At 44.5% G+C, this 15,041-nt stretch overlaps 1 protein-coding gene across 1 annotated transcript; it reads left to right on the top strand.

The window, feature by feature from the left end:
- Nucleotides 1-563: 563 nt before the first annotated feature.
- LOC308146386 (protein mono-ADP-ribosyltransferase PARP12) lies at nucleotides 564-10,234 on the top strand. The gene is made up of 12 exons (XM_080518167.1): nucleotides 564-880; nucleotides 2,462-2,594; nucleotides 2,877-3,528; nucleotides 3,632-3,682; nucleotides 4,023-4,149; nucleotides 4,386-4,551; nucleotides 5,965-6,085; nucleotides 6,278-6,374; nucleotides 6,487-6,559; nucleotides 7,566-7,693; nucleotides 7,926-8,077; nucleotides 8,295-10,234. The coding sequence occupies exons 1-12, from the start codon at nucleotides 603-605 to the stop codon at nucleotides 8,927-8,929; spliced, it is 2,613 nt and encodes an 870-aa protein (XP_080374293.1). The 5' UTR covers nucleotides 564-602; the 3' UTR covers nucleotides 8,930-10,234.
- Nucleotides 10,235-15,041: the final 4,807 nt, after the last annotated feature.

Genomic DNA, 15,041 nt, shown 5'->3' with positions numbered 1-15,041 from the left:
TGACACAATTTAGCTTTTTTATATTAAATGATAATGAGGATGATGATGATAATAATAATAATAATAATAAAGAAGCAGAAATAGAAATAAAATATTTAAAAAAAATTATAGTTCATAGTACAACAGCCAGCAAGTTTAATCAAATGCATATGCAACGAGCCAATTTTATAAATATTAAAAGACAAAAGAATGTAACTTAAAATATACTATTTATTTTGATTATTTGATTCGTTTGTGCATGTTTTTTTAATTGTTTTAGATTTGTGTTCATCTAATGATTTATTTTATTTATAGTCTTTGTTCATTGTTTATTGTTTGAGTTAATAGGTTATTCTCGTTTATTGTTTACAATCATAACAAACAAGGAACTTTTTTTTTTCTTCTTTCCTTGAAACGCCTGCATGAACGGCCCTCTGACGTCCCCTGGTGGCCATTCAAAGCATCGCAGCGTCCTCCGTCCAAGAAAAGTTAAGTTTCGGTTTCCAGTCGTCATTTAATCATCGTGGCAGTTTCCTTTTCCTCTGAAACGGGTCCTCGGGCGGACGTCTTGTTCCAGGAGCAGTTGGAAAGAAGGAGACGCAGGAAAAGAGCTCAGCGGGACGATGGAGGACGATATCTTGAAGATAGTCTGCGCTAATCAGGGGGCGGTGGGCTACGATGACCTGAGGTACAACCTGTGTCCGGGAGACCCCTCCAGGCTGCCCGAGCTGCTCGCTGACGGGGACAAGCTCGTCCTGTGCACCGTGAACCAGGAGAAGAGGGTGGTGGCGAGGTGCAGGCTGTTTCTGTGCAGGGTGAAGGACTGCCCGGGGGGCTGCCGGGGGCTCCACCTGTGCCGGGGCTTCCTCCTCAGCGCGTCGTGTCCATACACTCGGCAGAGGTAAATACCGAGGCAGCCACGGTGACCCTGAACGCACCACGGCACAGTGTCAGTTTTAGCAACGTTCATTAAAAAAAAGCAGCTTAAAAATACATTAGGAATTTTAAGCTCATGACACTGAACTAATATGTAGTTTGTTTATGAATGTGGTTCAAATTGAACTTGGTTTTCTTGAGATGAATCCGATTTAAAGGCCTCTTGTCCTGTGCTGCCTTCAGGGAGCATTTAGAAAGACGGAAATTTAATAAGCCCACTAATATAATCAACATAGACAATGTACACAAGTTTTCTATTTGTAGTTCATTAATTTTGTGTTAAAACGGAGCAAAATGCAAATCAACTGTGTAAATGATTAGTTTATTTTAGTGCTCGTAGAATCAAAAGTTGCTTGAGTCTGTCTGAAACAAATTATAAACCTCTGTAAAGATATCAACACTTACACACAAATACATTAATTTGTGTCTAAAAGCAAGTGTTCTAAACCAGCGTGGCTAGATTTTGATTTACAGAAAAATATAGTAGTTGAAGTTTACCCAAAATTCTATACAATTTAAATACATAGTAAGTATAGCTCCTACTTAAAGATTTAAATGTTATATACAAATAACATTCTATAGGCTATCCAGAGGTTAGTCAACATGGTTTATTGTGCCTGTAATAAACTTTCTCACACCACAAACAGCATACAAACAAATGGAATAAAATATTGGTCGAAGTAATGCCTCTGAAAAAAGGATACAGCTTTTCTTATCTGTATCTGTTTGTTATTGGAAAACTTGGAAATGCTGCAAAGACAGTTACCTGAAAATCTTGTATCTTTTCAGACCTGCTTTGTTGCATGAAAAGAAGCCATGGACGCTTGCTTTGGTTTCAGTCTTAATCTCATTTCATCATATGAGGCCAAGCTGACAACATTTAAGAACACAAGTCCGTGTCACATTTCGCCAAGTCCCAAGTTCATGAGCAACCACCAAAAGCCACTCAGCCACTTCTGTGAACCGGTTGAAGAACAATACCATGCTAAATTTGATCAGCTTGTCAATAACTATAGGATCAACGATACTGATCATCCTAAATATCTTGACCATATTTTCTTTTGTACTTTAATGCCCAGCATGTTTGAGTGTAACTTTAGATAAGTATGGTTGGTCAAATAAGCATTTCTTTCAGCTGATGTGTTTGCGCAACCATCTGAAGTTTGGAGAAGTTGAATTTCTCAACACTTTTCCCAACAGATTATTTTTAACCCTGGATTTTGTTCGGGCGCAGTGTGTGAACACAATAAAGAACAAGTGTTCATGTCGAAGTGCCTCCTGGGAAAAAAACATTGGAAACTTGACAATTTCATGGATTTCTGGGGTTTCTGGGGTTTCTTGGATGGGATGTGATAAGAGGAGTGTTGACCTTTGCTCAGCCAGATTATTTGTGGACACTGTTCAGTTTTTGCTCAAGGTCAGAAAAAGTTCTGACATTTCCTCTCAGTGCGGCAAACTGGTGCAAGAGGATGTTGTTTGCTTGTTATTTTATAAAAAAAAAAAAAATTATGGATCTAACCTGTGTGTATTGTTTTGTTAACATGAGACAGTGCAACTTCTCCCACGACCTGGACTCTGACCACAACCAGAAGATGCTGAAAGCGCATGGTCTGCAGGGTCTGAGCAGAGTGGAGCTGTGCACGCTGCTGCTGCAGAGCGACAACACGCTGCTGCCTCAAGTGAGTCGGACACACCGTGGCTCTAAAGGCCATGGTGGTGGTTATGATCTCACCGCGTGCATTTCTTCCAGAGAAGAAGTCACAGAATCAGGAAGTGGAGCATTTAGAACCTGATTTTTTTTTTTTACACTGGGGCTGTCTATTGGCAGTGATGTGATAATGTAACATGAGGTCTTGTGATATTGAAAAGGAAACACAAGCTCTGTATGAAATCTGTTTGGTTTTTTCCCTGAATCCAGATCATAACAATCTTCTCCCCCTGTGCTATACTCGCTCTGCCAGGTGTGTCATGATTACAACAACGGCACCGGCCCGTTCGGACGGTGTCAGGGTGGCGACGGTTGCCCGAGGCTGCATATCTGTGAGCGCTACCTCAGCAGTGAATGCGATTGCCCCAAAGTCCACGCCTTCACATACCCACAGCCGCTGAAACTCCTGCGTGAGAGAGGCATACCCGACGTCCTGTTTGGCTCCTTAAAGTCTACGTACGCAAATAAAGCAGTCTTGTGGCTCATGGACAAGCTCTCGGGCAGGATAGGCCAAAAAATCCAAAAGTCCGGGGATGGAGACAGAGGCAGAGGTGGCAACAGAGGCAATAGGGGCAACAGGGGAGGCAGAGGCGGCTTCCCTCTGAGCCGAACTGCATCCTTGAAGGACATCCTCACCAGTACCGACCTCTTGGATCTGAGCGGCGGATCAAACGACTTTCGAGGCATCGCCGTCGACAACAGCGACACGAGAAGCGAGAGCGGCGAGGCGTATCGTTCGTACAATGCTTCAGCAGGCGCCAGAGGACGAGGCGGCAACAGAGGCGGCAGCAGAGGCAACTTCCACCGCCCGCAGAGGTCCGAGTATGGCAACGATCCTTTTGGAGACGGCGGTGCCGCCGGTGGCGACGGAGCGAACAGAAGGCCGAGACAAAGACCTGCCAGAGGTCTGTTTCCACTGAAGCATTTGAAAATTTGTTGGTCCACAAAAAAAAAAAGCTAATTGTGCCTATCTTTTTTTTTTTTTGTTTCTTTCTTTCTTTCTTTTAGACAAAACTGAGATTTGCATGTACTTTATTAAAGGACACTGTCGACACGAAGGTGAGTGTTTTGCAACCATTCCTGAGTTGTGTCCCGTTTACACGGCAATGTTTCAAGTGAAAACACATCGTATTTTGTGTTTAACAGTGTAGTTTTTATGTTGTGCCACTAGTGGGTGCTGTTTTTCTCATGAAATTACAGACACGTGCACAGAGAACAATACGCTATAATCATTCACACACACTCGTATCGACAAACGACCAAGTTGGATCGTTATTCTGGGTGACTCAACGATAAAACCACCAAGTCCTGGGAGAATATCTCCCGGCAGTCATGACACTCTGGGTTAGGGTTCCAATCAAGTCGTCAAACAGTAATCAAAAGTTTTCACCTTTCACAGATCGGTGTTTTAAAGCTCACGACAAGATGCCGTACAGATGGGAAGTCAACGAGGGCGACAAGTGGGCACCGTTGCCCGACAATGAGACCATTGAGAAGGACTACTGCGACCCCAAGAACTTGTACAGGTACCAACTTTACCTGGGTTACTGTTTGTTGGAGATAATATGCTGCAAGAGTCTCCTCCAATTGGATAAAAAAAAAAAAAAAAGGGCAACTCGTCCCCTCAACCAGGCTTAAAAGTCATAACATGTCACTGATCTGACAGTACAGACAGTTTTTACATGTAAATTTGACCTGAAGCTTCTCACCGGAGCTGAATTGTGTGATTAGAAAATGTTCCCGCCTTCTTTGACTTCTGCAGCAGCAGCAGCCCTCCCGTGCACTTCGACACGATGACCTGCGGATGCAAGACAGTGCGACGCCTCTCCACCATCAACTCTTTGACCGAACCCGCCTTCATCCACACCACCGAGTGGCTCTGGTACTGGCAGGACGAGTCTGGGAAGTGGAACCTGTACGCTTCAGATGTGAGCGATCGCCGCCAAACTGCTGCTTCAAACTTAAAATTGCGGAGGGAATCTTGGCCGGATTTTGAGAACAAAGTCAGCCAATCCACTTCTAAAGGAGTTTAAAATGAAAACGCAGCAGAACGTTTCCAGTCAGTCATTTTTTCCCCCCGTTCACACCACAACAAAGTCAGAGCGTTTTCGAAAAGTTCCACCTTTGGGAGCCGTTTTTAAAAAGTTGCATTTTCGGTGACTCAGTTCACCGTTATCTCGTAACGAATCCCCAAAACGCAACGAAAGGTTTGTGTTTTCACGTGATAACGTGGCGTAAACAGGGCCTAAGTCTTGAATAGCACAGCCTCTAAGTGTCTTGAAGCTCAGTTGCAGCCAATCAGGGGGCTCAACCGCTCTCAGCAGCGCCACGTCACCAACCTGGATCCAAAGTACAAATGCTTTTAATGGGATCAATCAGGGAGGGGTGAGCGAGCCGTGAGATGTGCACTCTGACTCGGTTAGATAAGCTTGCGGAGCTGAGTTTAGCTCCAAAAAAGGCCACGCACCTCAGTTTCAGTGACATTTTGGAGGCGTACCGTGACTTTAAATCCGTTGTGTTTAAGATCATTGCTGAGGAGAGAAAGAAGGGCCATCCAACATGCAGGGAAATGACATCGTTGTGCTGGTCTGCGCTACGTTCTGCGGTCTATGTCGAACTTTAGTTTGGAAAGTTACATTCTGCCCACTCACGGTTTACCGAACCTCCCCTGAACTGTAAATACACGTGTTTACATAACGCCCCTATTTTCTCTTTTATCCATTTCTTGCCTGTTTATTGCGTAATCTGCTTAGCATACAGCTCATCACTACAGGTTTAATCTGATCTTTCATGGCTGCGCGCTCGTGCGTGCACACACACACACACACACACATACACACACACACACATACACACACACACACACACACACACACACACACACACACACACACACACACACACACACAGCCCGTTCAGCTCCGAGGAGAGATTAGCTGGTGTGCTGATTGTAGCTCGATTTCCCACCAAATTTGACTTTGTCACGCATGTGTTGGACTGTTTAATTTAGAAAAAGTTTGAAGGCTCGGATTTGATTTGGAACTTTTTGAACCCTCCTCCACAGTTTTTCTTTTCCCCCTCACATTTACACGACACGAAATCTCAAAGCAACGTGCGAGTACATAGTGCTGTTTTTTTTGTTTGTTTTTTTTCACTTTCTAGTCGGGAGTTATTTTCAAACTGTTACATTTTCACTGGCTTCGGTAACCGTTGTCATGTCAACAAACACCCGAAATACAGCAAAATGTTTCTGTTTTCATTTGAAAACATTGTTTAAATGGGCCTTAAAAAAAAGTGTTGAGATTGAAAGCAGACTCGTCTCCCCCCCCCCTGTGCTGCAGACTGCGGGACAGCGAAGCGCCGACGCAGACAGTGTAAAGCTGGAGCAGAAGTTTCTGGACAGCGACAAAGACGTGGTGGAGTTCACTGCTGGATCACAGTCGTACTCGCTCAGCTTCCAGGGTAAACCAAGACGCGTCCGACTTCGCTCCTCTACGTCCTTGGCGGGACAGGGGTGTCAAACGCATTTTAGTTCGGGGGAGACAATCAGTCCAGTTTAATCTAAACTTAAATTTGAACTTAAAAGTTTTTCTCTGTGGCGAAGAGTAAATTAGATTGCTTTTTTTTTTTCAATGGACTGACTTTTCCCCTCAGATATGATGCAAACAAACAAGCGCTACGGCACCAAGAAGGGTGTCTGCCGGCGGCCCCGGTTCGTCTCCGCCGAGGAAGTCAGAACAAAGAAATTCAGGTACGGAACCGAAAGTGACGTAAAGATTATCCTTTTAACTCACCGAACTTTAAATATCTCAAATATCCATCACAGTTAAAAACAAGTTCGCCTTGACTGTGTCTCTCTCCAGAAGGCCTCCATTAAGTTCTGCGGCGGTACCAGGCCACTGGGACAAGACGCAGCTCCCCGAGACCGGATTCACGGTATAGAAAAGACGACGTTCAGTCAAATTTCAGGATGAATTGATGAACTGTTTACTCTGGTTCCTAAAGGATACTTCATTATCAATCCATCGGAGGGAAAAGTATGAGTGCTCATCTTTAAATGCCGTTAAGCCTGATTCGTACTTTATACACAAACGACATGCAAAGACTATTATGCGTCGCATGTAGCATTGCGGGTGTGTGAGCCCTGAAACTCTTGGGGCGTGGCTTTTGGTCTCCTGTACCTGCAGGCAACGGTTCTGACGTATGGCGTCATGTTGTACTTGCCCAGTCGCATCATGGATGTTTTTGATAGGCTGTGCAGTATCGGCGCCGATATCCGATGCTAGTCTCGGTATCTGTACATTCCTAATCCAACGCCTTGTCATCTGAGATGGAATGAAATTGGTGCAATGAGCAACAAAAAAAAAAAAGGCAAGAATGTACCATGGCCTCTTGCCATATTCCTTCATGTTATACTGTATTATATTATAATCCATTGCTCATGGTTTACTCTTCTACACTGTTTATTTTCTCCATTTCTTTTCCACTTGTGCTTCTTGGGAGTCTTGAGTATGTTAGTTTTTCCATTAAGAAGAATTCTTCTATGACTTTCAGCCACTGATCCTTTGTTGTTGGTGTTTTCTTTCCCCAATTTCTCCCGATTGCTCCAGTGCTTGTGACATCTCACCAGATGTTTGCCAGATGGGGCTACTCCTTTGGGAATTTTGTTTGCTTTAATAAAGCCATATCCTACCTTTTGTGCATTTTGGAAACAGGATGTTCACGTTCAGCATGCACATATCTTCACAATACTTAAAAAAAAAAAAAAAAACTAATGCAAAGTTTTAATGTATATCTTTGAATAAATGATACAATAAATCACTTGGAAATCACTGTACTAAATGGCGATTCTCATGTTTCCTTCAAGGGGGGGGTGGGGGGGGGGGGTACACTCTCTAATGTAGTTGTGAGTCTGAAATGTTGACGTTTCTGCATGTTCCAGAGAGTCCGGCTGCAGAAAACCTCAGAGGAATTCAAGGAGGTCAAAGACCTTTTCAGTCAAACCTTGCCGGGTTTCGTTGTCAAAGTTGAACGGATTCAGAACAAAGCTCTCTGGGAAGCCTTTCACCTGTACGTATGATTTCCCTGCACTCGTCAACTTCGCCTCCACGTGAATTGTGATTCGCCCTGTTGGCCCGCTTCGCTTCTGGAAGTGTGAACTGGATGAAAGCAAAACCCCATTTAAACCAATTATTTTCACAAGTTTGCTTTGATACTAATAGTCAAACAAAATAATCAAGTCTTCTCAAACTGGCCTCATGAGTTGATCCGTGTCGTCTTGATTTGCTCGTGTGAATGGAAGGCAGAGGAATCAGATGAAGTTGAAGAACGGCGGGCGCAACGTGACGGAAAAGAAGCTCTTTCACGGCACCGACTCCAAATACGTGCCCGCCATCTGCCTCAACAACTTCGACTGGAGGATCTGCGGAACTCACGGAACGGCGTACGGCAAAGGTGAGCGTGAAAACGCATCGCTTCGGTTTCAGGAAGGTTTCGCGTCTCCACGGAAACATGTTTCTGATCTTGTAGCGATTTAAAGATATTGGGTGCGACATCTTCGATAGAGGGGAAAAACTAAAGTTGCCGTGAGCCGATGGGTCTCGATTGGTCGCGTCGCAGCTTCCTTCCAACGTTTTCTCAAGAGAGAATCTCTTTCTGTTCCCAAACGCAGGGAGCTACTTTGCCCGGGATGCTCGATACTCGCACAGCTACACCGACGGCGCCGACACCAGGAGCATGTTCCTCTCGCGAGTCCTGGTGGGCCACTACACCAGAGGGTCCTCCAGCGACGTGCGGCCTCCTTCCAAGGATGGCGGCGACGTCAACTTCTACGACAGCTGCGTGGACGACGTCATCAATCCGTCGATATTTGTCGTGTTTGAGAAGCACCAGATCTACCCAGAGTACCTGCTGCAATACAAGAAATCACAGTCGCATGATTTATTTGCGCCGGCGCCGGCTCCGGCACCGAAGCCAACCGTCACATCGATGCCAACTATCAAACCGAAACCAACTATCAAACCGAAAACACCTGTCACATCGAGGCCGACCGTGGCACAAAATTTCGCACAACCCACTACAACATCGGTGCGCTACAGCCCACCCTCATACCACCTCGGCACAACCTCTCCTTCATCTCCGCGCGTGCCGTCATCTTACCACTTGGCCACACCCTCTTGGTCGTCGTCTTCTTCTTCCGGTGCGTACCAGCCCTACACGTCTCCTAGCCCAGCCACAACATACAGGCCACAACGCTCAGCAAGCGCAAGTAAAGAAAAATCCAAAGATTCCTGTGTGATTGTTTGACAAATGACAAAAACGACGGCGCAGGTCCCTCTTCGAGTTGACGTTAATACCTCGATGGAGCTCTTGCAAAACAAAAAAGGGGAGAGATTAAACTGAGGGAGATCCGTGATGCGTATTCCGCTGATATACCTTAACAGAACACAGATAATATGCCTCTATGCACTAAGATTTTTATACACGGCTCCACTGGACATGTCATTTCTCTAACCTTCCTCTGACGTGACCTAAAGTCTCATTCAATTTCCTAAAATCAAAGCTTTTTGCTCAAATGCTGTCAGAAGGATTAAAGACTGAATTTCTATTATTTGTTTTCAAATATAAAGAATGTAAAAGCCAACATGGGTGAATATTTAGGGGGACTCGTTTCAGGTATCTTCTCATAAGCACACAACATTTTTTTTAATACGTATATCTTGAATCTGCTTCTGCAGACGTACTACTGGGCGGTTCTCAGTATCTCGCTCGGGATCATTTTATGTTTCACCCACAGTTAGTTGGTCAAACTGGGGACACGTAACACTGCATGAAGAAATACGTCAGAGTACAAATCTTAGGACTGACATGACATGACTGCATGTTGGGATCCAGGGGATCCCACTTCTGCAAACGTTAAACAAAAACGAGTACATTAGCGTGTGTCACCACCGGATGCCTTTTGTTTGGAAAATCGAGGTGAATTGTGGGTTCTTCTGATTGTTTGACTTCACATTTAAGTAGAGTAAAATAGTCTCTCTGATGTTTAACATTAAAACACACGGTTCATAAGAGATTCCAAGTCGTTAAATATTAACTATTAAGGGGATAAACTGATCATTTTATCCTCTACAAACCACTAGATGGCAACAAAGCCCCGCGTGGCGATCAGAAATACACAATACGTGCCTAACTATCGTTTCACTCAACACTGAATGTGCCGTAATGCTTTCATTTTCCCAATTTACATGATGCGGTTTGTTTTGTTCTGTGTTCGTCTCATAAGTGAATTGAAGCGTCTGCCTGCAGCAGTCTGCGCGGGCCTCTTAGTGAAATGAGGCGCGGCGTGAAAAATGATCAATATGGCTGCTTGTGCTTCCTGCTATGGAAGACATTAGCGCTTCCCACAGTGAGCGAACACACACACACACACACACACTAAGCTCCATCTCCTGTTGCATTTCCTGGCTGTGAATACCTTCTCGTTTGACGGTGGGATTTCACTGCATTGTATTTTTTCCCCCCAACTTTGCACTATTCTTTGTAATTTCCTGAAAAATCTGTTCAATGTAAAATGTTTTACAGAAATAAACGAGCTTTGTTTAACCCACATTTTGAGAATGAAGGCTGTTCATGCACCGGGGTCTGGTCTGTCAGTGTTACGTTCTTTAGATTTTATGAGAAAAACGAGCAAACTTTATCATTGATGTGCAGATCATTCATGGATCATGATCCAGACTTTAGCCAGTTCACTTCACATAAATGAGGGTGTGAACAGATTATTGTTTGTTATTGGAGAAGAAAGCCACATCTCAGTAAGATCAAAGACTTTTTTTTAAAAACTGATTTTAATTACATGGATTATGACAGGGTTCTGTGAAGAGGTTGCTTAAATAGAGATGTTTGTGTAACTGAGCTCTTATTCCTGACCAATGGCTTCATGTTTGCTGCCTAATAGTAATAGTAAAAAATAAAATAGTCTACATTGATGTTTAATTAATGAGCTCTGAATGTTTTATACCAAGCACAGAATAAAATTGAGAATAACTAATCTTGCCCTCATTTCAAACATTGTTCCTCTGGAATCCAGTTTTATAGTATGATTAATGGTGAATCACCACCATGTGATGTCAAAACACAACAGAGTGAGCCCGACGATCTATTTATAGACCAACCCGGCGGGTGACACACCAAAGAGTTTAAATACCTGCGCTGGGCAACATTAAATGAGACTAACCAGCCCAGTCGTCTCTTCCAACATGAGACCAAACACAGTTGATCGCGTTCGACCTGCTTTGAGATGCACTGACCGTACCAGCATTTAAAAAGAAATCCAGCTTTTCCCTGATTTTCAGCCCTTTGAATTTTTGGATCATTTCGGCTGCATTCAGAATCTGCTGCGTCTGTGTGAGCTGGACTGGCTCCGCCCAATTCAACTCAATTCAATTCACCTTTATTTACGCAGCACCAAATACATCACAGCCCACACGTGCGCAGGAGGAGGCACTTCCTGTCGCGGTGCCATGTGCCAGAGCAGAGCTGCCTGATTGTGGGAGGAGTCAAAGGGAGGACCTACCTTGATTGGGATTGGCTATGACACTAATTAGGGCTTGAATTGTGATTGGCTCATTGGAGCAGCACACTTTAAAAAAAATTTGAAACAAGCCAGGGAGAGAGACGACAGACTTTCTTCACTTCTAGGGCGTCATTCCAGGTACAGAGACACGTTTTACCGTTGGAAAAAACATGAGAGAGTGAATTTTGCAGAACACGACCCCTTTAAAAGCCATCAGAGGTCAGAGGTCACATCGAACTCACACCAACTGCACCTGACTCCAAACTCAGCAGAACCTCCTGCCCGCCGCTGGGCTTTTGTCGTCGGAGCTCAAACCGCTGTGACTCAGCAGAAGCACAAACATCTCTTGAGGAGGGGTGCACATAAACACAGGAGTGGATGGGGGGGTGTGTGTGTCATATTTAATTCATGAGCGTGTGCGACGCAGCGAAAACTAGATTTCCCGATACGCAGCGGCCCCGGATGCTGCAGGCAGACCTACCTACCGGGAAATGGCAGCCGCGTCAGACAGGAAGTGGCTGCTCGGGCTGGTTAATGTCAGTGGATATTTACTGTCACTGGGTGGGCTGTCGCTTCCTGCGGGGCGCAGCTGCAGCTCCCATAGGACCGCTCCGTCTTAATGGGCAGCGTGCGCATAATGAAGCGCGGGTGGCGGATAAACGGATGCCGGGTGGGAGTGACAGCCGAATCTATCTTCACCCTGGGAATTGTCTGGTTGTGATCTAATGCAGAGTCTGTGTCATTTGTTACGCTTTGTGCTTTTCCAGGTGAAACGAGCGTGAGCGCACATCGTAATGAACCAGTTTTTTTGTTGTTGTTCGCTTTTAACAAGTGGACATTTCTGGGGCGTCTTTAATTAATTTGATCTGGGATCTTGGCTGGATTTCACAAATCTCTTGTTTTTGATCTGGGTGGCTATTTGTATTTTGTTTGATGGTTTCTGACAGTGCTACATGAAAATGACCTTGTTTTTGTTGTTTTTTTTCCGCATTTCCAGCCATTTTCATTTTCGGAATGTTGCCATCTAAAAGCAAAACTTTTCTGAAATACAAACAAACATTGCACGTTTTCACCTGCTTTTTGTGTATCGGTTTAATTGTAGAGTGATCCTAAGGTCAGAATATTCTTTGTTTACCTCACTTTGGGAAATTCAATCATCACAGCAGCTCCATATTGCACACAGATTTGTTCTTATTGTGGACGCAGAAGAAGCCCAGGTCCTGGTCGCTGCTGCAGCCGCTCGCACTGCGACATGAATGGGCAACCATCCAGTTTTGCAACCCGGACCGTCGACTTCATAGGAACTCACTCGTGAGCACATTTAACCGACCGCAGATCCAGACCCGACAGATTTGCAGATTATTCACAGTCAGATCCACTGACGTCTGCAGCTGAGGATTTCTCTTTATGGGTCAATGGGCAGAAAAACACACGACGTGTTTGATTTTCATCCACTTTCACCTGATGCAAGTCGTCGGAGGCTGCAACCCTCCCGTGTCCAGCTGAGGGAGGACACACTCTCTGTTCTTTGTCTCTATTTTTTGATACAACAGCTGTGGCGAGATGGAGCCTGCGGGTGGAAGGGGGGGAACCCGCGGAGAGCTGCTGTCACTGACTGTTGAAGGCCCAAGTGAAATACGCAGAGGAGAGGATTCATAGATGTGCCTTCAGAAAAGATTTTTTTTTTTGGTGGGGGGGGTAAAGTTAATGAGACGCCGCTGCAGCGTCTGAGTGTGTCTCACATCCGGAGGCAGCTCCTCATCAAAGTGAACCAGCTCCATCACAATCTTCACTCAGAAAACATGCAAAAAAAATTTTTTTTTTTAATCCAGCTCTTCTCCAGTCAGAGCTGGAGAAGAGCTGCTCTGACTCCAGTCGTTGCATGCTGACACAGAAACGTCAGCATGCAACGAGGGTGTCAATTATAGCTTTTTTTTATTTTGCAATTGAATTGATATTTACATGATTTTATACAATACAAATACGGTGTAGTGGCAGAGACATGGCCGTAGACGTGACTATCTATACAACCATTGAGATGAAAGCAAACAATTGTGATGCATTGACAAAGGTCCTCACTTCAACCGATTAAAAATAATGTAAAGCTAAATGCTTATTTAAAGTTAAAAAAAAAAAGCCAGTGGTGCGACTGGAACCAAGCCAACTCTTGAAACCAAAATTATTTCTTGATAAATGTTCCCGCTCAGTCTCGGTGTAGATGGCAGTAACATTTATCATAACTAATGGCAGGATGGATTAAAAAAAAAAGAAAAAGAAAGAAACAACAGAATCAGTCTGGTTGGCAAGTAATAAAAGAAACGTTGAGGCCAAAATAATCCTTTTTTGTTGTATCTGACACATCAGACTGTCAGACTGAAGATTTTATCACCTTTGAAAGAAACAAACTCATTTTAAAGCTATAAATAATGAAATATATTTACATTTTTGACCAAGGTTGAAATATTCCAATTTCGAATCTATTTATTTTTAATTGTCAATGAAGTATGTGAGTGCCATTGCGTTTATCTATACACTGACATTTGAGAGGGGGAAAAAAATGAAAAAGTCAATTTAATTGAAAACACTTCTTTCATCCTGTGGATTTATAAATGCACACTGAGTAGCAACACAAAAACATCACATGTGTCACATGGAGAATAAACCTCAAGAGAAGGACGCGAGTGCAAATAACAAACTTCACACATTACGGCAATTTTTCATTTTTGAAATGAAGCAGAGAAAATGTCAATTTAAAGAAAACATTTCACTGGCAAATCTTATCATTTGACTTTTGCCACGTTTCAACTCTCTGATCTATAATACCTGAAAAATGTGCAATTGTGGTTCTTTACATATTGTTATCTGTGGCCTCTCCCCTCCACCCTGGGGCCCACTCCTGGGTCACGAGCCACCAGTTGAGACTCTCTCCTCTAAAGGGTTAATTTCACGTGCGCTCCTGTTTTCCTTGTATTGGCTGGAAGCTGCTTAATTACAAGATGAGCCAATGAGAGCCGGGAGGTGACTGCAGTGATGAAGACAACACACCCCTCACGTTCCCAGCATGCATTGTGAGAGAGAGAGAGAGAGAGAGAGAGAGAGAGAGAGAGAGAGGAGAGAGAGAGAGAGAGAGAGAGAGAGAGAGAGAGAGAGAGAGAGAGAGAGAAGGGGGGCTTGGCTGGTTGGCTAAGGAGGAAGAAGAAGAGGGAGCAGCAGCATCAATAAGGAGAAGAGGAAAGAGGAAGACCGCTCATCCTCCTCACGCACACACACGTCTGTGACAGCCGCTCAGGTAAAGTGCGCTCTTTATTCTGCGCGTTTTTGTTTTTTTCATTTTAAATTGTGCCCATTTATTCCTTCAGCAGCCTTTTTCTGTGTGTGAGAGTGAGTGTGTGTGGAGGGAGCAGCTGCTGCACGATGGAGCGCCTGCTTGTTATTACCCCTGATGAGGAGGAGGAGGAGGAGGAAGAGGGGGAAGAGGAAGAGGGGAAGGATGAGGAGATGCAGAAGATGCGGCGGAGTGCGGTGCGCGCGTTGTTTCGCTGTGTCACTGTGTGTGTGTGTGTGTGTGTGTGTGTGTGCGTGTGTGTGTGTGTGTGTTACATATACAGGAGGGATTCCCTCCTCCGTGTCTGCAGCCTCTCTCCTCCTCTCTTGCAGGAGGAAGAGGAGGTCCAGATCCATTTCATCACCCCTCCATCATAAAGTCACTTATGTCGCGTGGTGAGACACAATGCATTCTTCCAGTGTGTATGTGTGTGTGTGTGTGCGTGCGTGCGTGCGTGTGTGTGTGTGCGTGTGTGTGTGTGTGTCCCAACTAACTCTTAATCAGTGAAATGGCCACAG

Source organism: Blennius ocellaris, assembly GCF_963422515.1.
Source record: "Blennius ocellaris genome assembly, chromosome: 22".
NCBI lineage: Eukaryota > Metazoa > Chordata > Actinopteri > Blenniiformes > Blenniidae > Blennius > Blennius ocellaris.
Note: the sequence above shows the minus strand (reverse complement) of the source record. Positions and strands in the feature narration are given on the sequence as shown.